We start from the raw sequence: 26,987 nt of genomic DNA on the forward strand, positions 1-26,987 counted from the left end.
TAGGTATCAAGCAATAAGTTATGCATAAATTAAGCAGTCATTCAGTTAATTTGGGGCCAAAAGTCGGTGTGTGTACATATATATATATACACACACACACACACACACACACACACACACACACACACACACACACACACACACACACACACACACACACACACACACACAGACACATACATACACAGACAGATACACTTGGACAAAACTGTTGGTACCCCTGGTAAATATGATCAAAGAAGGCTGTGAAAATAAAGCGTCATTATTAATCCCTTTGATCTTTTTTTTTCATTGAACAAAACAATTGAAAATGAAGGACAATCTCATTATGAAATAAATGTTTGTCTTAAATACACGTTGGGCACAATTATTGGCACCCCTAGAAATTCTTATTAGTAAAATATCTGTGAAGTATATTCCCATTCATATTTACAGTTTTGAGCACAATACAATACATATTATGAACATGAAATTATCCATCCATCCTGTTTCACCGAAACATAAAGAGGAGGGAAAACAAAGGCCAAATTCCCTTAATCATCCATCACAATGAGAAACACCAAAGAATATATTTCTGATGTGCAGCAAAAGATAATTGAGCTTCACAAATGAGTGAAGTGGCTTTAAGACAAGAGCTAGAGCAGTGAAAATTCAGATTTCCAACACAGGGCAATAATTAACTATTTCCAATCAACAGAAAATGTTACGAATCTGCCTGGAAGAGAACGTGTGTCTATATCGTCCTAATGTGAGTTTGAGTGGCTAAAGACTCTCCAATGATCACAGCTGGAGAACTGCAGAAAATAGTTGAGTCTCAGGGTCAGAAAACCTAAAAAAAATTTATATATATATATATATATATATATATATATATATATATATATATATATATATATATATATATATATATATATATATATAATTCAAACAACACCTACACCACAGGAGTTCGGGAGGGTTTCAAGACCAAAAAAAAAAATTCAAGAAAAGAAAATTCTCTCATCCAAAATAAATTCCCAGCATATTCTCTTGTCAGACATGACTGGAACTTCAAATGGGACCATCTTCTATAATAATTTTTAGCTAAAAAACGTGTGAAAAACGTGTGTTTCTTCTTTTTAGCGGCAAACACTCAAGATGGGTCTGGTGAACACAAGGATAAAAGAGTGCCACTTGTGTACAATGAAATATACTGCTCTATTTTTGATGTTGTGGGCCTATATTTCTGCTGGAGGTCCTGGACATCGTGTTTAGATACATGGCATCTTTGATTCTATAAACAGATAAAAAATCAAAAAGAGACTGACTCTGTTAGGAATCTTTTAATGGACCATGTTTAGATCTTGCAACCGGACAATAATCCAAAAACAAACTTTAAAAACAACACAAAAATGGGTACTGCTATGGCCATTCCAGTCCTCTGACCTGAAGCCTACAGAAAATGAGAGGAGTGAACTGAAGAGGAGAAGCTGGGAATCTAAAGGGTCTGGAGTGATTCTGGATGAAGGAATGGTCTCTGATCTCTTGTCAGGTGTTCTCTAACCTCATCAGGCATTATAGGAGAAAACTCAGAGCTGTTATTATGCCAAATGGAGGTTCAAAAAATAATTCAATAAAAGGGTACTTTTAATTGTGTCCAATGTGTATTAGAGAAAAAAGTTTATTTCATAATGATATTTCCCTCAATTTTTAATTCTTATTCTCCAGGGGAAATCATGCAGTAACAGGGTTAAACAAAATTTGTGATACTAAATTTAATTATCAAATTAAAAATAACTACCAAAATTAGTTAATAAAATTAGTCATCTGCATACATTGTAGTTTTTTCTACTATTTCCCTCATTTTATTCCATATTCATTTTCTATTTTATTTGCATATTTTTCATATTTTATTAAATTTATTTTATTATTATTATTATATATATCATTATATTCATGATCCCTTATTGGTTCTGTTACATTTTGGAAATAATAAAATCCCTAAATGAACCTTTTTTTTGGCAGTATACTTCATATTACTTCAACAGATAATGCCATTGTTGTCACGTTTAATTTACATTTAATCATTTAGCAGATGCTTTTATCCAAACAACTCACAAATGATGAGAACAGTAGAACCAATCAAACCAACAAAAGAGCAACAGTGACACATCTTAGTTAGTCTAGCACAGTACACATAACAAGGTTGTTGTTGTTTTTCAGTTGGATTAGAAAAAAAAGGAAATAAAAATAGAATAAGCAAGTGCTATTAACAGCTTACTTATTTGTATTCGTTTTATTAGAAACCATTAAGATCAAAACCTGTGCGATGGGGTTGGTTAAGACGCCACCAATGTGATGAGCTATTTTTCATAAGTAATTTTATGTCAGATACTAGTTTTTCAAATATTTAATAAACATTCCTCACATTTTTTGCAGTTTTTTAATTAAGTGGCCATCATGCATATTTGTGATACATGTAGTCCTTTATGGTTCATGCTGCAAAGCTCAACAACAAAATGTGTAGAGATGACAAGACATGGTTTCACAGTTGCATAAGATTCACATTTATTTGGTTTCAAGTCCTAAAACATTCTAAACATGCTTCTATCGATCACATTCTTCACAGGTAGTAAAAGTCAGAGGAGCAGAAGAAGAGGTTTGTGACACGGGTTAGGAAAAGCACCTCAGACAACACTCCCAAAAACAACACGTCAGATGCCAATACAAAGACAAATACAAACAAACAGGAGTTCATTTAGCGTGTACTAGAGTTGTTTTGAGGTTTTCAGGAGCGTGTCTATTCCCTGAGATATCACCCATGTTTCAAAACCTCTCGTCTGGCTCTGTATGGTTTGCTCAAGCCCCAACATTCACCAATGTTTCATCTAATAAGATTCCCACTGGATCAAGAAGAATCCCAAAGAGACTGAAATAAGTTCCCTGGCTATGTAAAACTGACAGCACTTTGATAGTCTTTCAATAGCCAATCAGCATACCCGTAACAATCAAGAAAGAAATCTGATTGGCTGAAAAGTGTCAAAGCATTAACATGATTACAGTTGAGAAATAAAAACAAAAATGATATAGGCAAAAAATACATTCTTCATGAAAACAATTCACAAACAGTGTTTACAACTAGGAATATAATACTGTTCATTTCACACGTTATAATTGCACTGAGAAATGGTCTTCATTGAAGAGTGAGGTAAATATGCAGCATCTAATGTCTATCAGGCATGATTTGAGCACATATTTTAAGACAATGATGGAATACGAATGATGAAAACTATTAACTCTGAAGTTTCCAGAATGGTTTATGAAACGGACAAAGAAACAGGGTCACTGGTGCTTTGAAACCAATAAATAACGATTAATACTTTTCCTTAATGAAAGCACGCTACATGATGACACACAAAAGAGGTAGTTTCAATGAAAAATGCATAAAAAAAAATCAAACGAGGACACACTGTAAAATATGAAGGAACGACAGAAAACAAAAAGACCTAGATGAGGAGTGTGGCTCTTTTAAAGAAATCAAAAAGCTTCCCCAGAAAGCCAGATTAACAAAACTGTTCAAAATAGAGGGATATTCCTGAGTTTCTTCCAGAGATGCTGGTCTGAGAAACTCAATTCAGAAGGGCTGGTGTTTATAGCAGCTTGGTTTGCGATAAATCTCCACCTTCAAGTTTATTCTGATGTGGCAATATCGCAGACTAAGACCTCCACCATATCAAGAGTTTAGTCTGACATTTAGCTAGCTTACACTCCAAAACAAGCCCTCGCGAGAAAAGAAAAGTCACGATATCTACCACCATAAACGAAGTACAAAATGAAACAACGAGAAATGAAGGGACACAAATGAATGCGGTGTGGGATGGATAAAATGTTTAAGATTAAGCGGCGTACAGACAGATGTGAAGTGTCCACCAAACAACACAACGCCAAATGTTGCCACCGAGGTTTAGCTGCACTTGAGACGGGCCGTTACCAGGCTGAACACGCGCCTTTGGTACAGGCCTCTTTGTCATTGTCTGGTGCAAATATGTAAACATTACGACACATATCGAACGTGTTTGGAATGTCTGAAATGATGAAAGTTACAGCGAGCACATCCACTGATGCCTGGGTAAAAACCAACCGAGGAAATTAATCGTAACCAAAACCTCAAAGGCGTCGGATGACTCGTTAAAACTGGACCAGCTAGCATCTCAGTCATGTTTTTTTTCTCTAATAGGGTTTACAGTAATACTCAAAACCAAATAGTCTTCAAAACAACACTTCCCCCTACCCAGACTCATAAAAACAAAACATAAAAAAACGTCTAAAAGGACCTACAATGTCCAGAATACTACAAACTACTAAACCTACAAGTACATCAGCACTGCCATATCTGAGAGAGAGATGCGAGTGAATTATAAAAACAGTAACTTTACCCTGTTTAAAATGTGAGGGAAGGAACCAGGGGCAGACCAGTGGAAACTAGACTGTGAGGAAATCCACTTTTCTCCATCTGAACTCAAATAAAGGCCCTTTATTTTAGTTTGAGAGCATTTGGCGGGATTAATTAAACATCATTGCAACCAAATCTGATGCTAATGCTAATCATTCATGGTGGAAAAAGCTGACTGAATGCTGATAAATACTTCATGGTCAAACTCTACATCCTTCAACGAGTGCTCCAAATTAAGGAACCGATTGTTTATCCAAAATAAGAAAGCTGATACACCACATTTCACTGCTGGACTGAGGCTATGTTTACACAGCAACGTTGTAGTCAAAAACCGAGAAGTTTTTCCCTTGCATTTTTAAAAAGTTTCACATATACATGACAACGTTTTCAAAATGATTCACGTTTACACATATCTGCGAAAATGTAAAAAAAACCCGCTGTATTATGTATGCCAGTCCATTAGTTGGTGCTGTCACCTTGTTAGTAAACACGATTAGGAAGTGACGATTATATGTTGTATATGATGCATCTCCAATAAGTAAATCCGCTCTTTGCTGAAGAAGTGTCAGCAAACTCTTGAGCAGCAACAACAGTACCGTGTACTCCGCTATTGTTGTGTATGTTTGTTCGTGCTTGCTTTTATAATCAACATGTACTGCACATGTTTAAATACCTAACACATATTACACACGTGCATGACATCACCGTTTTCGAAGATTCCTTTTTGGGGTGTTTACACGGAAACGATAATGGTGGAGTTCTCAAAAATTTGCACTTTGAAACCCGTTTTCAAAAATATGCATTTCCAGTCTCCAAAACGCCCTTGCTGTTTAAACGAACAGGCAAAACGCATAAAAAATTTCATGTTTTTGGCTGAAAATGTTGTCGTGTAAACAGCCTCTGAGAGTAAAACGTGTGTAACTTAATGATGGACATTGCTGTTCTCCCCAGAAGTCTCTCATATTTTCAACAAGGGCTTATTTCCCTCCAAATCTGCATAACACTTTTGTAAAAAAAAAAAAAAAAAAAAAGAAAGAATTCTACTATATTAACACACATATTCAGTTGTCGTTTCGTCCCCAGCCTATGATTGTGAAACATTCCCGTACACCTCTCTTTTGTGTAAACATCACGCTCTCCACTGCAGCCTTGTATGGAAAGATAAAGTCACGTGACTACCGAGCTTGTGCGTTTGAGAACTGCAGCAAACCACAAATGCGTAAGAAATGACAAGACGTTCTCAAACACGAGGCACAGAGTCGACGTTAACTGCCTGGAGCATCGCAAAACAGAGAGGGAACATGTGAAACATTTTCTTCCTGAGGTAGTCTTTCAATAAAACAATTCCTTTATCTGTCCCTATCGGCAGAAAGTGAACAGAGGTACAAAATAAAACCAAGTAGTAGATCTATCAGTGGTTACACGTCACATATCGCAGTTGGACTGAAGCGTGTGAAATCCACTGCGCTTTTTGTGCATTTTCATTTGAAAAGGAGCATGTGCACAGTGTGGATCAACATACATTCAGCTCTGTCTGGTAATAAATAGAGAGAAAAACAACACTAATCTAAACAAAATGCATAAAATAGTTTCTTGTCACATTCATGAGAGGAGGAGGAGGATAACGGGAGCCCCACCCCTAGATAACACCCCGCCCCCGTGCAATAGATGGGGAGGGTGTTTTCAAGGGGGCGGGGCTAGTTGGCAGGGGCGGTACCCTTTGTCACACAGGGGGTGGAGCTTGTCCTGTAGTTGTTCAGACTTGACTTACAGGAGTGCAATACTGCCTTAAACAGCAGGGGGAGCTGCTCCAAAGGGATGTTGACCAACTTCCCTGAAAAACGAGGGGACAAGGGTGAAATCTGACCACTAAATGGATGCAATTTTTTATTAAAATACATTAAATATGGACTTACCTGCAATGCAGCGGATTTCTGGCAGACACATCATGATCTCAGGAAAGCGTTTGGGCTGGTGAGGGTACTTGTACTCAGTGTAATCCTGACAAACGTACCAATAACGTTTGTTCAACTGCTCCAGCTGGGTCACATTGGTCAGACCGCGGATATCTAGAGACACGTAAAGAAATTTTATGATGCTGGGCATTTATGCAGAAATATGAAAATAAAAGCTATTCTGTCTCCATTATTGTTGATTTTGAAGATCTGTTTATGTGCTTATTGTAATGTAATATTGTATTATAATGGAAATACTTGCTGTTTTACCTTGGTTAAGGAAGTTGATGGTCTTCATGCAGGCATATTCCTCATTGCTGACCTTCAGCTGATGGAACTTCCGGAACAGATAGATCAGCTTCTCCATCACCTCCATCCCATCCTCACTGAAACTACACACACACAAACAATTCATCAGTCAACTGTAGATCTAACACCTGACCACACAGTTTGTATTGACAGCATTGATGCGATCAGAACAACATGGGGATCAGATATGAACCAACTTGAGCATGACAGCTCAATCACTTAAAAAAATTTAACTAAAATCATCAATAATTTTTCCCCATTACATGTGACAAAGATGACTGAGTGAACAGAATAAACCCAGACTGAGTCTGAAATGTTTAACTCTAATCAGACACAGATCTTACATTATAGCTATGTGATGTCAGTGTAGATATTTTTATGGTTACATAACATTTATCATAACTGTGTCTTAATTAGTGCTGTCAAACGATTAATCGTGATTAATCACATTCAAAATAAATGTTTTTGTTTACATAATATTATGTTTTTGCCGTGTATTTTTATTATGTGTATGTATATAAAGACACAAACAGCATTTATTGAAAATATTTACATGTATATATTTATATTCATATAAATTATATCATATAAAAATATATTTAATATATAAACGTAACATATTTTTAATAAAATTTATACATACATGTGTGTGTATTTATATATAAATAATTAATATACACAGTACTCAAAAACAGTAAACAAAAACTTTTATTTTATTAATCGCTTGACAGCACTAGTTTGAAATATCACATTTTTGAAAATTATTATAATTTTATGATATAAATTACATTTCTATGATATATTTATGAATTGCACTTAATGGAGTATTACTATATCAATTATATAATTATATATAGAAATGTCTGAAATGTTTAAAAAAATATGAATGTTATTGTCATGTTAAAATTTATGAAAATATGAAACCATGTGAGTTTAATAAACCTGTGACCAATGTTGGTCTATCATCTGATTCCATAGCCATTAAACCAGAGTTTATGAGATTAATTTGTTACTGATCAGATAATAAGAATATGCTTGAGCGGGAGACCACATGAATTGTGTAATAATAGAAATAAAATAAGAATTAAAGCAATAAAGCACAGCATGAGGGGTACAGTATCTTGGTGCTAAATAACTCCATAAAGCCATCACTAAAGACTGAACCCATGCCACGACGTACCAGCACCATTCAGTCTAAGTGCTTTTCTCAGCCTTTGTGACTCTGTTCTAAACTGATCGGTCTCTACGTTTATCTGCTGCTCTGCTTTAATTACTCAGACTCTTTGAACTCTCTCCCTAAAGGTATGTCATGATCTTCAGCATGAACCTGCACAGTAAATGGGAATGTTTCACTACCTCAGACCTGCAATTCCGCCCAACCATGCAATAGTAAATCTACCCAGGAGATCAAGAAGAGACGGTTCAGAGGTCAGGTGATTGCGGACTAATTTACACACACCACAAACACTCCCCTCCTCCATGTCAGCACTAGTATTTCACTCATCAGGCTACAGGTATATTAATCATGGCTCTAGAAATGTGCACGAGGGCCTGGAATTAGACCAAAATACAATTCTAAACACATAATGTTACAAAAGACAGGACAAAATTCAGCTTTGCATCACAGGAATAAATTACATTTTGAAATATATTCAAATAGCAAATAAGGTATTTAAAATTATAATTATATTTCATAATAATACTATTTTACTGTTTTATTTTACTGTTTTTTGATTAAATAAATGCAGCCTTAGTGAGCATTAGAGACTTCTTTCAAAAACACACAAAAAAAACAAATAAAAAAATATATAAATACTACAACAACTTAATAATAAAAAAAAAAATCTAAATATCAATTTTACACAATATTTGCCAATATACATTGTATAAATTTAATTCATCATTTCACTCAGATTGTTGTACTGATTAAGATAACCTGTAAAAAATCCCCTGAAAATAATCATCTTAAAAGGTTTATTACAAAGCCACAATTCTTTTGAAGAGATAGAGAGAATACAGGGAGAGACAGACACGTCTGCCTTACTCTGCCTTTCTCCCACGTACACACACAGTGGTCTTCACATCCGTACAGAGATGCCTGAGAGTACCTGAAGCATGGAGAACTGTCTAACTGCCGTGATTTAACACTATTAGAGATCACAACAAGCCCTACACTCACAGAAAAAGCAGGAAGGTTTTCTGATGAATCACTGTATTTGTTCTTATTAATGATCCAAACTGATCAGCTACATGTTTGAAAATCATAGACGAGCTAATAAGAGATGCGTGACATAAGCGGTACATTCCTCACCTCTGCAGCTCGTCGTCGGACGGGGTGTATTTGTCGGTGACGTTGGCGAGGTCGCCCAGCACCTGGGCGCTATAGACCGTCAGGCAGGCCAGCAGGATGAGCTCCTGCCAGGTGGCGCTCAGGAGCCGCGTGTAGTCCTCGATGGACAGCTCGCAGAAGAAAGGAAGCTTCTTAATCCAGGAGATCTGTCTGAAGAGAAGCTCATCCGCCAGCCGACACAATAGCGCAAACAGCTCCACTTGAGTGACCCGATACCTGCGTAAAAGAGAAAAGATCATCACGCAAGGATTTGCACATTTTAAGAATGTAAATACTTGTAAAATGATTGACAGTGTTGTTTACCCGTCCTCGATGAGCATGGGTGTGCCCAGCGGGGCCAGTTCCTCTGCTGCCACCAGCTGGCTGATGAGGGTATGACTCTGGGGGTACAGACTCCGCGGCTGGGCGGCGTATCCAAACAGGTGAGGCAGGAACTGGTAATGCTGGGCCATTGCATTGCCAATGTACTGTTCCCTCAAAGCAGCGGTGTAGCCATTCAGCTCCACAGAGCGACTTTGTCATAAAAAAATGGAAAGGAAGTGGCAGACGAAAAGAAAATAGGTTCCAATACATTGTACTTTTGTGCAGAATATTTTATTTAATGCATCTAAAGAAAATACAAAGGAATCCTGTTTTTCGATTCATTTTCATTGTAGCTAAAGCCTGTAATCTAATATGTAATCTAAATGTAATCTAAAAATCGACATGTAATCTAATCTGTAAATATGTCCTTTTGCGTTTTTTGGATTATTCCCACAAGTTGCTGCTTTTGCAACAGAGAAGGGAGTACTCACTTGGATGAAAGTGTGGATACAGGAGATGGCTGATTCCCATCGGAGACGCCGTTGCCAGGGGAACTGTGGTCACTGTCGCCGTTGTTTCCCCAAGTGTGTTCCGGCATGTTGACATCATCCTTAAACTCCTGTCCAGACATAATCCGCTCGATCTCCTCATCGGAAATCTGCGCAGAGAGATTTCTGATCAAAAACTGGGCAAAATATAGTACTGAAAGAGCCATTCATAAAGAGTAAAGATGCAATCAGATTTAGCTTTGTTCAGGTTTGCCCATGAGATTATTTAAAGATGAGTCCATTGTTTTGTGGGAGGGAGAAAGATGTCCTTGTGTAAATTATGAAAGCGTTTTAGGGTGCTCATTTTTTATCAAAATTCTAAAAGTGTGCAAAATATTTAGTAAGACGTATCGTCTCATTTACTCATTCAATAGGAACACGATGGGGATTTTTAAAAAGTATTTTTTCAACTCTGCCACGCTGGCCGACAAAAAAACTGCTTGGTTTGAAAGACACTTCAGTTGTGCTTCATACATCACTATACTATAAAAATGAGACAATGGGCGTTTTTGCCTGCAAAATTTTGGCAAATATTGTCTAATGTAATCGCACCTTGAAGGGATAGTTTTCCTCTCATCATTTACTCACCCTCAGGTTTTTCCAAACCTGTATGAGTTTCTTTCTTCTGCTGAACACAAAAGAAGATATTTTAAAGAATGCTGTTAACCAAACCAAATATTTCAAAATATCTTCTTCTGTGCTCAGCTGAAGAAAGAATCTCGTACAGGTTTGAAACAAGTGGTAAGCGAGTAAATAATGACAGAATAAAATTTTTTGGTGAACTATCCCTTTAAGAATGTGTATATTCATCCATCCTGTAGTCAATATAGACCATAAGACAGGTGCAGACTTTTTGTACCAACTGCATGCAAAGCGTGATTCCATGAGCCTTATTTTCGCTCTTCATACAAATATGACAGAAAGAGACAAACCAGCATTTAAGTCAAGGCCGTGCTTTTTCAAAACATTTGATGGGTTCAAGCCATCTTTAACAGTGCTTTATTCTGTGTAAGCTGAAGCAACCAGCTATTGTGTGTTCCAGAGGCAATTAGGCCGAGTCAATAAGATGGCGGTCTCTAGTGCTGGGATCAGGTGCAAACAAGAGCACTATATGGACCAACAAAGCTAAACATTTATACCCGCTTTTTCATGTCAAACACAACACAATAAATATGGCTCACCAGGGTAAATACTTCAATATTGCTCATCGAATGTACTAAATAGGACCTTAAGTCTAATAGTCTCAGCATAATGAGGCAAAGTTGCATTTAACATCTATAAAAACACAAACGTTAATATCAAAGGCCATGTGTTGGTGTCACAAAACATCATATTTCCTCATTTGAGAATTAAATACATTCGCCTAACGCTGCTATTCATGCAAATGCAGAAAAGCAGCTAAACACAATGATTTTATGAGGTCAGCTGACAATGAATGTGAAGAATGACAAGGCAATCCATTCACCGGTGCTCTGGCCTTGAGAACAGCAACTTCTCTAATGAAAATAACATCTTTAAATTACACTGAGGTCACAAGGCCATTTATTGGCACGTTGGGCTATTTATCCCAAAACTCTATTCCGCTCGTCTTCATTTTCAACAAAACTAATCAACTCTATTACCTCCATTCACGACTGGAGAGGGCTGCTTTAATACATGGTAGACACGAGGAACATAAAAGACGGATAAGATGCTCGAGATCTATGGCGGAGCAGGGACAGAGTTTTAAAAAGTCCTAATGAAGAGAAATATAAGTATAGAAGAGCGGTAAAGAACAGAGATCAGGGCAAGGCATCGCATCACATTATACAGGAGAAGTCGATTTTGTTTTTGTAAGAAAAGTATTGGTGTGATGAAAGCGGTTGAGGGGTTATGGGTACCTGTACAGGACCGATGCTTTTATTCCTGCCTCCCGGCATGCCATCTTCTCTGATTGCTAAAAAAAAAAAAAACACAAAACTGAGCTGAATGTCCATTCAAACAAAATTTTACCTTCGAGATGAGACTTTCTGAAATGCTTCGTCTCTTTTCAACATTCAGATGGAAATGACAGATAAATTACTTTGTATATGCCTCATGTTAGTGATTTAGATGTTATCCGCTGAAGAAGAAGAGAACAATTATGGAATGCTTTCAACGTCAAAAAAACTTGCAGATGTTAAAAACTAAGCTGAAGTACAGCTGAAGGAAATGTTGCTCGATAATTCATACTTTGACAACGTTATTTGACCAGAACCATTTGATTAATTTTTTGCTATGTATTGATGAGTAACCTATTTTGTGAGTCTTCTAGTATCAATGTTTTTAAAGTCTAAAAATCTTTAGATAATGCAGTATTGCAATGAGCCACTGAAGGATTTGTCCACAAATAAGACTTGTTGCAGAGTGAAGCTTAACTGTGGTAAAATCACTGTAAAGTATTTGAGGATAATATAATATTAATAAAAAAAAAGGCCACATGAGTGTAGCTAAAGAGAGACACTTTCATGACTATACTTCTTAACACATTTTAAAATGTAAAGATGTACACTAATTTTGATGTGTTGACTCCTATAGTAAAGCACTTGTAAATACTTTTACATTTAAAATGTATATATTTTAATGTACTAAAAAGCAGCTTCATCATTACAAATATGTATTTACAAATATAATTAAATACACAACATAAATGGCAGTTAAGTATATTTTAGTTTACCATAAATTAAGTATACCCAGAGGTACTTTAACCATATTTCAAAGACATTTATTATAACCAAGTTAATAGGAAATTACAGATAAAATATACTTAAGTCCTACTTAAGTAAGTCAAAAAATGGTTTTGCTAGTTGCATTTAATATAGATTTAAAATGGTACATTTTCTTTTAATTGCAATCAACAGGCACTTCTCAAAAAACACATTCAGCTATCATATTATATAGTATATTATTTCTGTTAAAAGTCTAAAACAGTAAAAGATGAAATGATCTGTGACTTCTTCAGCGATGTACTGTATCTAAATTACAAGCACGGCCCTTGTGTATTAATGGTATGTTCACTAGAGGGCAGTGCTGATTGTTTAAATGCATTTTCCACCAATTGTAGTTGTTTCCAAACTACTAATGCCCCTGTTGAAAAGACCAAATTAGACAAGCTCGAATTTCCATGCAGGTTCAGACTGGTCAGAGCTGGTTTGGCTAGTAAATGCTGATCAACCAGTCATGCTGATCTCTATTGTGGAAGAAAAAAAGACAGGTCATACTAGTTTAAGCTGTATTTTGGTTAACCAGCTCAAACCGACCAGGTCAGCTTTGTTTCCCACCATCTGCTAATCCAGCTCGAATCAGCTTGAAAACATGCAAAACCTAGAATTAGTTGTATGTTTATGTAAGGTGACAGATATGACTGTCTTGGCTCACCTTTGCGGTTCATTCCCATCTGCAGGCACTTGAGCAGCCTGCAGTACTGGCAGCGGTTGCGCTGTTTGCGTGACATCTCGCAGTTCTTGTCGCGGCTGCAGCGGTAGACGCGCTTGTTGCAGATGCTGCGCTTGAAGAAGCCCTTGCAGCCCTCGCAGGAAATAATGCCATAGTGCAGTCCTGTGGCACGGTCTCCGCAAATAAGACAAGAGCGCTGCTCAGCCTGCTCATCTGAGAGAAACGCAAACAGACAGAGATTGAGATCATATGTAGATGTACACATGTGCATACGAATGTATTCTGTATATTTTAGATCAATTATTTGGCCACCATTTACATGACTATCTTTTGTACATCTTTAATTCATACACATACCCCTGGTTTCACAGACAAGGCTTAAGGCTGGTCCTAGACTTAAATGTAATTCTGAGCTGTTTCAACTGTAAGACCCTTGCACTGGCTGATCTTAAAATATATCAGTGCCTTTGTTTTGGCTCAAGATGAACACCAGTAATGGTTTTTCTAACGCACATTTATAAACTGAACTATGGCCTTATGTTGGTTTAGTCTTAGCCCTGTCTTTGAAACCAGGACTAAAATCATTACTGACCCCTTTACTGAATGGTAATGCTTTTGAAAGATGTATCTATATGCTCACCAAGGCTTCATTTATTTGATTAAAAATACAGCAAAAACTGTGATATTGTGAAATATTATTACAATTTAAAATAACTATTTTGTATCAGAATATTTATTTCAAAATGTAATTTATTCCTGTGAATTTTCAGCATCATGACTCCAGTCTTCAGTGTCACGTGATCCTTCAGAAATCAATTTATATGCTGAATTGCTCTTAATGAACATTTATTATCATTATCAATGCTGACAACAGTTGTGCGGCTTAATATTTTAGTGAAAATAGTGAAAAGAGATAACTATAACATTTTTTACATTATAAATTTCTTTTACTAGTCAGATTTGTTCAATTTAATCTGTTGTTTCTGAATAAAAGTATTCATTTCTATCACACAATTTTGTACATAAAAGCATCACAAAACATAATACAGTGAATTTTTTTTAATAAAAAGTAAAAGTCTTTAAATATATTTTTATCTACAACTTTTTTTTGGACGCTACTAAGGCTGTGTGGGTTAACCTATCTTCACATACCTATTGCCTTTCATTCAAAATCTGATGCATTATTTCAAACCGAATTGTATCTAGGAATGCATCAGATACTTTCAAGAAACTTCCCAAAAATCATTGTTTCATTTGTAGAAAAGAAGTAGGTAACTTAAAAATAATTGAGACTGAAGGACCCTATTCCCACAACAACAAGACAAACAAACACTGTAACACACACACACACACACACACACACCCTCCCCCGGCCAAAACAGGATCCTTGACCAGATGGGTGGGAGCCATAGAAACAGTGAATGGCATGGCCGCAAGAGGAATGTGCTTGCTCACTGCTGCTGTGGCGTCACGGCTGACTTAGCGAAGAACGGGTTCAAACCAAGAACAGTGGAAACATTAACCCTCCCCTAATTCTCTCTGTCCCACTTACCCGCTGTCAGGACTATGAGATCAGCTAACAGTGAAGACAGGCCCCCGTCCGCTGCCTAATGAAGCTGTACGTACAATCAACAGCCCACGGACGAGAGACACAGGCTCCAAATGAATTCTGATTCTTTTTGGAGATTCAACCAATTGTTTGGGAGTCAAACTGAGAGGCGGAAAATAAAATCGCTCAAATCAAATTCAAAAAATGACTCACAAAAATGAATCAGAGGCTATAAAGAATGCTTTAGTTTGTAAAAAGTTGAGCAATCAAAAGTTTATCAAGTCAAAGGCCTTTTTGTATAATTGTAAAAATGTCCATCTTCAAGTCTTTTTGCTGTTAAGACTTTACAGATTTTTCTAAAGTACATGTAAGAATAACTAGGTATAGAATAACAACTATATTGTTACATTAAAATGTAACAAGCTCTCAGAATTTCAGATTATTTTTGGTCATACATATTTTTTGATACAAACATCAGCAACTGCACCAAACTGGTGGTTGCACCAAAAACGGAAGTATTTCCCCACCCATATTCTTCAATAAACTACACTATATGAGCCATAAAAGCCTCATGTATCACATATATGTGTATATACAAATATATATATATATGAGATATTTATCTCAATGTGATTATTTCCCTGGTTAAAGGTTTAATAAAATATATATATTTGTGTAAAGGTGATAGCATAACATGGTGAAAGAGCCACAGCTTATTGAAGTGGAAATGTCAGGAAAAAGCATCAAATGGATAAACACAAACAAAGATCATTTCTGCATCTAAGAGCGAGGGGAAAAAAGGAAAAGCTCTGCTGCAGACAGAGAATGTGACGGGGCTGGGGCTGTGGACCATTAACAGAGAGTTCAAGTCATAAAAACAGGGTCATGGCCCAGTGCCTTTTCTTTCTCAATATGAGAGGGAGTTCCACAGGCCATTCATACCATCTGACATGCCTTTTACTCCTCTATAGGACAGTATGATTACAGTGCAAATGCTGCCTTTTCTGTCGGATGGCTTTCTGTGGGCTTTCAAAGCGGCGACGCTTCAGTGTTTCTGAGGGTCAGCAGTGCAGGGATACAGTCGAGGGTTATACGAATGTTAAGTGTAGGGCCTTCAGTCTTACTTTACAGACAATGTTTAGTCTCTCAGAGGGTTTAAAGGTCTGTATTTTGACTTGAAGCATGAGGGTTTGCTTACAAACATTTGAAATGATTTACAAATGAACTGATAGATGACTAATGAATTTCAGACAGGTGACCACTGGAAAAGAAATAATCAGTAAATATTTTTCTTGCATTCTGTTTCATCAGTAAAAGCAAAGGGTCACAAGAAAAGCAATCAGTCTGATATTAAACGTTTAAAATACAAACTACCATTCAAAAGAGGTCAGTAACATATTTTTTAAAGAAATTAATACTTTTATTCAGCATGGATACATTCAGTTGACCAACAGTGACAGTAAAGACTTCAAATAAACCATTTTCTTTTGAACTTTCGTTTTATCAAATATTAAGCAGCTCAACAATTTCTTTTTATCATTGGTAATAATAAAAAACAATTCTTGAGCAGCAAACCAGCACATTAGAGTGATTTGAGACACTGAGACACTGAAAACTGGAGTCATGATGCAAAAAATTCCACTTTGCATCACAGGAATAAATTACATTTTATAATATATTACAATAGAAAATAGTCATTGTAAATTGTAATATTTCACAATATTACTGCTTTTAAACAAATAAATGCAGCCTTGGGGAACATGAGAGACTTTCAAAAACATTAATACATCTTACCAACCACAATTAAATGAGTAATTGTGATATAAAATGAAGCAACATTCTGAGGTTTTTATATTTTGGAAATTTGTAAAATAGTGCAAGATTTGGTAAGTGCAATAAATTTCTGTGAATCAATGAACTGGTTGAATGAATATGCAATTTTCATAAAAAAGTTTTTTGACAAAGAAGTTACATTTACATACAAAAATTAAACCTAAATGCTTGAAAATTATGGTTCCTCTGACTGACAAATTTGCATAAATGCCAAGATACATGCTGAATATCATCAAAAGGCTAAATAATATTGAACCACTATATTTTTAGCCCTACTTATGGTGCTTTTCCACTGAAAGGTACAACTCGGCTCGGTTTTCAGTGAAAAAAAAAAACAAAAACAAAAGTGAACCGTACCGTGCTATACCATGCAGTGGAAAAGCGCCATGAGTGGGTCTCTTTTTGTATGTCTCCCATTCAGAGTCACTGGTTGAGAATATGCGAACAGACTCTCACCAATATGTTAAATCTGTAGAATAGAAGACTTCTAAAAGCATGCGCTATTTCCATCTGAATGACATTGGCATTGAGATTCCTGTGGTGAACTTTAACATACCGAGAGCTTTACTATACTAGACCGCAGGATTCACAAATACAAGAGCTTACTGTCAGAAAAAGCTCATACGAGTCTTTCAAATCTAAACATTTTCACTCTTTTACTGTTTATCAGTGCTAAAACTGATGCATCTGTTAGCAAACCATAAACTGCTTGTCTCTAACACACAAAAGTCAACTTTATTATATTAATATGATGTTTATTGAGTGAGTAAATGAATCCGGATTAAGTACAGAAGTCAAATACACTTTGGCTGTGACTTCATACCTTGATGACGTATTTGTCAAATGGAGAGGAACTCCATTTGTGGTACTGTAACACTGACCCTTCCTTATTACCCAAACCATTTGCCTGGAATTCCTGGCAGATGTTACGTTATGCAGGAGGCATTTGAAACCATAAATTATTGACCAGTGTATGTGAAATTACTGACTTCCTTTAATGAGAAAACACAGCTTCCAAAGTTGGCTTCCTTTATTCACACCCTGAGCCTTCTTTGATTGGTTAAATTTGACGCCCTCTCTTTCAAGTGCATGGCCACCCTATAAACCTGGAGTTCTCTCACACCTTCACACACTTGATCCCACATCGTCACTTCACACCCCTCCGCCCCGTCTCATTCCACCCTGTCACTCACATGCACGCTCCGGAAAAGCTGGGACCAACTGCCATTCTTAGGCCTATTTGGGGAAAATTACTTGCAGTTCTGGAATTCTTGTACAATCTTTTTGAATTCGTAGCCTATATTGGGGAATTGGATCGTGACAATTATATCATAAAAAAATATCATTGCTTAATAATTTTTTATGGCACATTTTCCAGTAAAATGTTGTGTCAAAGTTTGGGGACAGTGTAAAAAAAAAGTGATTATTGTATTCAGCATGGAATTAAAAATAAAAAAGTAACAGTAAAGACATTTAATAATGTCACAAAGATTTCTATTTCAAGTCAATGCTGTTCTTTTGAGCTTTCAGTGCAAATCCTGGAAACATTGCATCATGTGTACACACAAATATTAAGCGGCACAACTGTTTTTAAACGTTAATAACAATAAGAAATGTTTCTTGAGCAGCAATTCAGCATATTAGAATTATTTCTGAAGGATAATGTGACCCAACAAAATCTAAAAACTTTTGATCTGATTAATTTTCTTATTTGTTGCTTTAGATATGGGGTGAAATATGATATGATGTTATTGACTAGTTAGACCCAGCCTTATGCAATTGTTTACCTCATCAAAAACCATTGATTAGAATCTTTCCTGTTGCTGTGTCCCCACCCTCCACACACACACAGGGCTCAGACCCCCCACTGCACCTATTAAAACCTGCATTGTTACCCTGAGGTCAGGCCGGGTTTCATTCCAAACTTTACCACAAGCAGGAAATGCAGCGCTTGCAGTTTAAACAGTGACACTGATATCAGTATCCTGACTGAAAGCACAGATAAACAAAAGTACAGTATTTAAAAAAAGAAAATCTCACAATGAATGCTCATTATATCTAGACTAGATTACTTACAGAAATCCATATGTAATTTTTTTTTGTCTACAAAATAAATTTCAAGCATTTAAGTGAAAACGTAAACATGGAAATGTTTTTTTACATCATAGATTATTGTGAAAATATGAACACTGTCTATGGTGGAAAAGTTAGTTTTTTTAAATAATTAAATTAATATTTATATTCAGCAAGAATGCATTAAATTGATTAAAAGTGACAGTACAGACATGTATAATTTTACAAAAGATTTCTATTTCAAATGAATGCTTTTTAACTTTCTATTTACTGCAATTAAAAGTATTTGATCCACATTGATAATAATAATAAGAAATGTTTCTTAAATCAGCATATTACAATAATTTCTGAAGGATCATGTGACTGGAGTAATGATACTGAACCGATCAAAGGAATAAATTACATTTTAACATAAATATTATCACAATATTACACATTAACATAAAATATTACAGCTTTTACTGTATTTTTGATCGAATAAATGCAGCCTAATGATTTAAAATTTACCATGAAATTATTAAAATATAATATGAACTCTACTACAGTTACTGTTACAACAATAAAAATGTAAACTTGATGTTTGCCACCTTCTGAAAGCTGAAAGAAAATATTGACTGTCTATACTTTCTTTTGTCTTTACACTATTCATGTATTCTTATTTTACACAATTCCAGAAACTCTGTTTGCAGTGGTGAATGTGTGTGTTTTCTGTAAAGCATCTCTGGCAGGCCAGTGGCCATGTGTCCGGGCAGGTTTGTGTCCCAGCAGCGGAGGATGGGAGGACAGAACAGATGAAGCCGAGCAGAGAGCGGAGGATGGGGAGAGAGAGAAAGAGAAAGACAGAGGTCTAACTCTCTACGAGGGCTTTGTCTTTCGTTTCCATTACAATCGATCCTAGCTGAGTGGGCATGAGGAGGGGGCACTGTCCTGTACTTTTCCACTCTTAGCACTCAACTCTTCCTTCTACTCATGATCTATACACACATCTTTCACTTTTTGCAGAAGCTTAACCCCATCAAATCGGTCTATACACAAATCAAATTATTTCAAAAATCAATTGAGATCTAATTTTTATTGACAAATGCCAAGCCAAACCGTGATCTGGGGCAAATTACAGACATGCTGGTTCAACTGAAGTTTGTTCTCTATCCCAACTGATTTCAAGTCATGACTAGCTCAGCTTTTCTCAAAGCCAAAGCATGAACGAAAGAATGAGAAGCCTCTGCTCCCCTCCCCCTTTGACCTGCACACTGTAGTAATCTCATAAACATCACAACAGGCCTGGATTAGCATGTGGTAATTACACTAGGCTCGGTCTTAATGTAAAGCAAACCATCCCGCTTACATAGACTGAACTAATCCTGGAGCTCGAAGAGAAGCTTTGTGCTTCATGCACATGTGTTTCTGACAACAGGCCATTTTTGCACGTTTTTTTAAAAATTTTTATTCCCATTTGGAACCATTATAGATTTTAAGGTGTTAAATATACATTCATTACACAGTTAAGAAGTTTGGGGGAAATAAGATTTTCTTTTAATATAAATAATTTTGAAATAAGAAAGAAAAACATGCTTGTATTAAGAAAGGATGTATTCATAAAATAATAAGAAGAAATGTTTCTTGAGCAGCAAATCAGCATATTTGAATGATTTTTGGAGGATCATGTGACACTGAAAGTCTAGAGTAAACGATGTTGAGATTTCAGCTTTGATCACAGGAATCAATTACATTTTAAAATATATTCAAACAGAAAACAGTTGTTGTAAATTACAATTATATTTCACAAAATTATTGTCTTTACTCTATTTTGGATTCAATAATTGCAGCCTTGGTAAGCAAAAGAGACTTCTTTTAAAAATATTACAAATCGTACTGATCCCAAGCTTTTTAATAAGCACGTATATTATAAACCATCCGAAGTCCAATAATCTGAGACCCTGTTTCATCAGAGTATTGACGCATTCATCCACAACGCTGCGTTTCAACATCTTGGGCATTGTTTGGCCTCTCAGTAGCATCTATAGTTAGCTTAACAAAATCAATAAAGGCCATCAGCAGATAAAACACATCAAAACCTGAAATATTTGCAAACATTACACAAGACATCGTGCCCTATTGATCTCTCATCACAAGGGCAGATGTTTTTCTTAGCTCACCATTTCTGGGATCAGCTATCTAGGTTTATGGGTCAACACATTAATTCAGATGAGGGCTCTGAAAATTTTAATAATTTCATCTTAGTTTCATCTAAAATGATTTAAAGACATAAAAAACATTTAAATGAACAATAAGTCTACAGCACAAGATAACACCTTTGTTTATCAGGCCTTTCTGTGTGAAACAGCTTCACATCTCCTAATGATCTCAGTATAGGATGAGCAGAATGGTTGGGTTTAGTGATTAACACTGCAAAAATAATGTGTTCTGAAGTTGAAAATCAAGATTATAGGAGACTGTTTTACTAAAAAAATACTGTTCAAAATTTGATGTTCAGGTTTTTCATACACTCACATATAAAGGCATGGATGGTTTCATGAAGAACCTTTAACATCCATGGAATCTTTCTATTCCATAAAAGGTTCTTAACAGTGTAAAAGGAATCTTTAGATTGGTCAGAAATGGTTTTCAGAACTGTTCCATTAAAGGTTCTTTGAGGTAACAAAATGGTTCCTCTATGGCTTTGCTGCAGAAACCCTCTATTTCTGAGCGTGTAGATGTTGGTTAGGGCTCATTTGTTGGAGAGCAGAAAGAATGCTTCCTGAACAGGTTTTAGTTACTAAATTTAGCCCAGAACGGCTAAACCTGTACACCCTGATGTCCTCTGCCGTTATTGATCTTCACATCACCTGAATCCCCCTCCACCGTGTGTATGAGCGCACACAAACACCCCTCTGACTTCCTGCATGGAAGAGTGACGAATGGAGCCGAGGCAAGAATGCATGGAAAAACGGAGCAGCAGAGACGAGAGAAAGGAAAAAGAGGAAAAGGAGACAGAGGGATGAGTGAAGACCCTGAGAGATCACCCCCTTCTGTCGGAAACAATAACAGGGGAGATGGGCGGCAGGAGAATAGGATTAGGAGGAGGAGGAGTCATGTACAGTGTCCTTTCAGCTCCCCCACACACACTCACACACACACACACAATAGTGTTTTCACATACCACCCTTGAACATATTCACTCTCCAGTACAATACTGTGGCATTTTCCAATCGAGTTTCCAATCCATTCAAATTCAACCACAAAGCCACAGTGCTCTCAAAGTGCCGCCCAGGTTCCTCTGCGAACCTCTTGTTATCATAATCACTTGTTAAGAATGCATAACAGCAGCTAATACTCAGCCAATATGGGGTTTAAATGGCAGACCGCTGTAAAAAGCAGTGGCTGATGGTTGATATAATGGCACATGACATATTATAATATAACATATAATGAATATATTAATGAATATTTATGGGGTTAATTAAAAGAGTGATTATTGGCTGATGCATTTGCTCAAATTGGCCTAAACTGGCTTGGCTGATATAATGGTCTGTCTATCACTAATAAATTGAAAGTGTGTCGATATTTAGATTATATATTTAAATTCTTATCTAAGCTGTTCAGATCAATGCTATATAAAAACAACAACATGAAAAGCACTGAAATGTTCACAATATATGAAACTACATTGTAATAGCTTCTTAGATGCATTGCTTTTTTTTTTTTTTTTTTTTTTTTTTAGAAATCTGTGCATTTAGACTAAGAGAAATGTGTGAAGATTTATTTAAGCTGTTTCAATTAGCATCAAAGCAAACTATATAAAACATGCAAGATGCTGCGACTAATTAATTCCTAAACGAGTCTCTGGGCACTTTAGCTGTCTGAAATAGTCAAGATCACACCTTTGCTGAATGGCATTCACTTATCAAAAGGTGTTTTATTTTCTTTTAATTTTTTTTTTATGAAAGCACCTACCAAACAAGTAAATGAGACCATTTGCACTTTCTGTCATTATGTGAACGCATTTTCACACCAGCCTTTGAGGAAGGTAAACGGTGGGCTAAAACTTCGACTCAAAACTAACAGCGCAGACAGAAAGCTAATATCACATTTATTCAGTAGCCAGCACGTCTGTGTTTAGCATGCACTTCACACTTCTCAATGCTGTGTTTTTGTTAACGAAACGAGCAGGAGGAACAATGGATGAAACCCGTTTTAGGGAGGACTGGAGATATTGATTTTATAATAGTAGTTTTGTTAAAGAGTTGCAGAAGGGTGTCAAGGTCCAAGGCTGCCCACTGACCGTCTTAAGACGCGATACTTTTTGACTTTTAATGTGACATCACAGCTGTGCTATTGCTCCAGACAGGTCTATCGCCATTACAGAGCAAACTGAGATACAATTATGTGGTTAAACTGATCAAATCTCGAGCCCTGAGGGGTGAAGTTTGGGCTACAGTGATAAACCCATGCAGGGGGCATGCGTGGGGGTTGAGTGAATTTATCGGGGGTTTAACCAGATGAGCATGGAGCCTTGCTCACCCCCGCTCGAATCGCATGAAGACAGCTGCCTGCTCAGCACAGAAAACCTTTTCCAGATGGGCCACAGCCCGCATACCACAGAGCACACACACTATTGCCATAAACCCTCTAAATACACAACCAAACTCCTGAGAGAGAGGAGAAAAATGAGCTGAACGGTGCAGCAAGGGTGGACGATGCTCTACAGAAAATAAAACAAATCGTGCAAACTAAACAACTCATTGTATAATATGAATAAACTACACGTTCACGTTCAGATCAATTAACAAGATCTAAACACACACACAGACTCTGACTGCCAAATACAGTGTTTTGCAAAACCAAACCTGATTAACTAAAGTCAATTGGCTATTAAGCTTCAATGATCATAAAATTTGCATCCAAAAGTAAATATGCTTGCTCTCTCTGGATATGAATTCAAATACTATGCAAGAATGACATATTAAAAATGGTTGTGCTTTGTTGTGAATATGCAAGCAATAAAAACATTTGCACTACAGACCAGTTTGTTAATGATTAAGATAATAAATTAAATTAATGTTAGAGCAAATACCAGTTTGTAATATAAAGCAGCAAAACAGACTGTTTTTGTACAGTTAAAATAACTGGAAGTGATCGACAACCAAGTAAAAAATGGGCTTATATGCACTCATGTTGAAAATACAGCAGATAATTGAATGAAATATCCATAATATTGGGATTACTAACATTTAATGAACAGGTTTTTGAGGTTTCAAGGGGAAATATCTTGAAAAAAGAGAAAATGCACAGTCCAGTTCTCTCTACAGCTGTTAGCTTTAGCAGGTTTAGCTTTCAGAAGCATTAATAATACTAGAATGGGACTTATTTGCTTGTACATTAGACACACGATTAGTCTGATATCAGCACGCACCACCTTACTAACAAACCCCTATCTCAATGAAATCTGCTCTCTTCTTGAGGTTTTCCTTACCTTCCCACGAATCCATCTCATGTCTCTCCAGGTCTCCCTGTCATCCATTCATACATGTATCCTCCTCAGGAACAGCATAGGCCTCATGACTCTCTTTCCTTGTCCTCCTCTTCTTTCTCTTTGCTCCCTCCTCTCCTCTGCTCTGACTCTCACTGATCCGCCTCCCAGCTTCAGCCCTGCTGGTCAGTTTCAGTCCGGTCACATGACCGCCGAGTTCAGGCCCCAGGGGTCACGGTGTGGCCGGAGGGCCAATGGCAATGCGGGGGTTATCTGAGTGGAACTGATAGCCCTATTTTACCCTCCTGCTGAACAATGCAAGCCCCCTCCCTCCCTCTACCTTTCTCTCGTTGGCTTCTTTCAAAGTCAGCAGAAGTGCACGGACAGTTAAAGGCTGCAAACCTGAATGCACGGACAGATTAAATTGAGCTGTTTTGCTGTCAAAGCGTGCTAAGCTTGTAGCACAACAGTGAACTGGAAGCCATGTTTTCCCATGTTGCCATTCTTTATATTTAGTACTCACATACAGCCACGTATCCAAGTGAAATTCAGTTATAGGTCTACATGTAATCTGAACATGTTCCAAAAAGGCAGCTAATTTGAAAACAGTTTAAATTAGCAGTAAACCACAAAATTAAATCACTACTGGTTTGGAATTTATGGTCTGCTTTGTTTCATTTTATTATCTGTAAATAAGCAAAAATATGGTCATTCAAAATTTTGGGACACTATAATACCATGATTTTCCATGGATATTTACCATGGTATTATTGTATAGATCAAAATACAACATATAACAATGCCAAAAGTTGTATTTTTCTACTTTTAAATAATTGTTAATAATTTTTATTTTTGTACATACACATAATTTTAAGGCTCATATTTATTATAATAGTTTATTCTATATAAATTTTTATTTGTATTTTTTACTTTATATATTCTTTTTTTTACATATGTTCTTTTTTATTTAATGTTTAGGTATTTAAAATACTTAAATATTATCGAACAAGAGAAACACAAAATAATTTTGTTTTACTTACACAATGACAATAAACAGCTTGATTTCATAAAAAATAAATAAATAAAATATCACAGTATTACAATACCACAATATGTTTTAAAAGGGTCTGTAATTTATTCTGCAATATAGGCCTAAAATTACAACAACAAAAAAAAGTTCATATTACAGAATTTTCTTTTATATATAACTCCCATAGTTATAAAACTGTAGAATTTACTTGGGCAAAGGCATGTTTTTTATTTACCAATCTAAATGAATATTAAAGCACATAGTGCTTCTACAACCCCAAGTCAAGAGAAGATCACCCCAATCCAGTTCAAGCCTGTATGATAGCATTAGCCTTCGCTAAGGACACCCCCTCCCCGAGCTAAACATAAGAGGCTTTTCACATTCGAATGCAACAGGACAGTCAGGAAGGGGGTGAGGGAGGAGGAGAGGGGCTGTGCTGGACTTTGTCATGTAGAGGTGAGGAGGGGCGGATGTAGTCGAGTACGAAGTCGGAGGAGGTTCAAGTTTCTGCTGCAGCTGTTGCGCCATGGCTGGGTTTGACCGCTGACACATAAGCTAAATGCATTTCATTATCTTCATGTGTGCTGAAGAACTGTGGACATTCAGTAATCAAAGTGACACAGTCATGCTTTCTGTTTTTAAATGCCTTCTCATCTCCAAACATGTCTCAAGATAGATAGATACACCCCAAAATTAAATATTGACTAGGGGTTGGACTGCAAACAAGCAAACGCCCGATTTAGAAACCTTGACTGTTGCACGTGCTCTATATGAGAGGACAACAGAGAAGGTATTTGATCTGGACAGATATTCTTACTGTTTATACACCTTCCACCTTTCAAGTGCTAGCGACTCTCACTAAAAAGAACAAATATTATCATGAAAAACAGTTTTCACATGCAAAAGACAGATACTACAGTTACTGTATTAATCAGTACCCACACATCAATAGAACAAAACAAAACACATATACACACACACACACACATACAAAATTCAGCAAAACAAAAAAAACACAAAACAAAATAAAAAAAAGAATAATAATAATACAAAAAATAAATAAAACACAAAGTTTAACAAAACAAAAAACTAAATAAAAAAGGAACAAAACACAATAAATAAAATATTTAAAACTTACAATTTAAAAAATTCAACAAAATATTCTACAAAACTAAAAGCACAAAACAAAACCTAACACACAAAAATAAAGTTAATTTGCACACATCAAATAAAAAAATAAAAAATTAAACTGATAAACACAAAAACAGTAAACAAAACATTTAACTAAATAAAACAAAATAACAAAACAAAAACTAAACAATTAGCAATCAGCAAACACACATCTATAAAACAAAACAAAGCAAAATACCAATCAAAATTCAACAAAACAAGAAAAAGACAAATTCAAAAAAAGCAAAACATAAAACCTAAAACACAAAAATAAACTTTTGTATTTTCAAAAAACATCAACTCAAATAAAAAAAGAAATTAAAACAATTTAAAAAAAGCATAAAAAAAAACAACAACATAAAAGCAAAGCTTAAAACAAAAATATTCTGTCATGGTTTGATGAGGAACCCAATAATGATTTATTATGACTTTATTGTAACAATAATTGTAACTACAGCATTTTTTTGGAAACTGTGATTTCCATTGTAAATTAGTGTAAAGGAAGGAACAATTTGGCAAAGAAAAGCATTCTGTTGTTGGCCTTGATAACA

General features: G+C 36.1%; 1 protein-coding gene and 1 long non-coding RNA gene across 2 annotated transcripts in view; both read right to left on the reverse strand.

The window, feature by feature from the left end:
• Window positions 1–2,522: 2,522 nt before the first annotated feature.
• Window positions 2,523–24,399, reverse strand: nr6a1a (nuclear receptor subfamily 6, group A, member 1a). The gene is made up of 9 exons (XM_059503212.1): window positions 24,240–24,399; window positions 13,294–13,524; window positions 11,778–11,833; window positions 9,841–10,007; window positions 9,350–9,559; window positions 9,008–9,262; window positions 6,658–6,779; window positions 6,349–6,501; window positions 2,523–6,266 (listed from the first exon to the last, which is right to left on the reverse strand). The coding sequence occupies exons 1-9, from the start codon at window positions 24,253–24,255 to the stop codon at window positions 6,130–6,132; spliced, it is 1,347 nt and encodes a 448-aa protein (XP_059359195.1). The 5' UTR covers window positions 24,256–24,399; the 3' UTR covers window positions 2,523–6,129.
• LOC132097480 (uncharacterized) overlaps window positions 2,523–26,987 on the reverse strand; it is a 59,788-nt gene continuing 35,323 nt past the window's right edge. The window contains exon 2 of the long non-coding RNA XR_009422737.1: window positions 2,523–4,908. This is a non-coding gene — a long non-coding RNA (uncharacterized LOC132097480). The remainder of the gene's footprint in view (window positions 4,909–26,987) is intronic.

The sequence above is a fragment of the Carassius carassius genome, chromosome 21, assembly GCF_963082965.1.
Source record: "Carassius carassius chromosome 21, fCarCar2.1, whole genome shotgun sequence".
Taxonomy (NCBI): domain Eukaryota; kingdom Metazoa; phylum Chordata; class Actinopteri; order Cypriniformes; family Cyprinidae; genus Carassius; species Carassius carassius.

What these genes read in the sequence shown, in the direction of transcription:
- nr6a1a (XM_059503212.1), bottom strand. An exon ending in TCCGACGACGAGCTGCAGAG is followed by an intron (nt 6,780 to 9,007) that starts GTGAGGAATGTA and finishes GTGTGTGTGTAG; the next exon opens with TTTCAGTGAGGATGGGATGG. An exon ending in CATCAACTTCCTTAACCAAG is followed by an intron (nt 6,502 to 6,657) that starts GTAAAACAGCAA and finishes ACGTGTCTCTAG; the next exon opens with ATATCCGCGGTCTGACCAAT.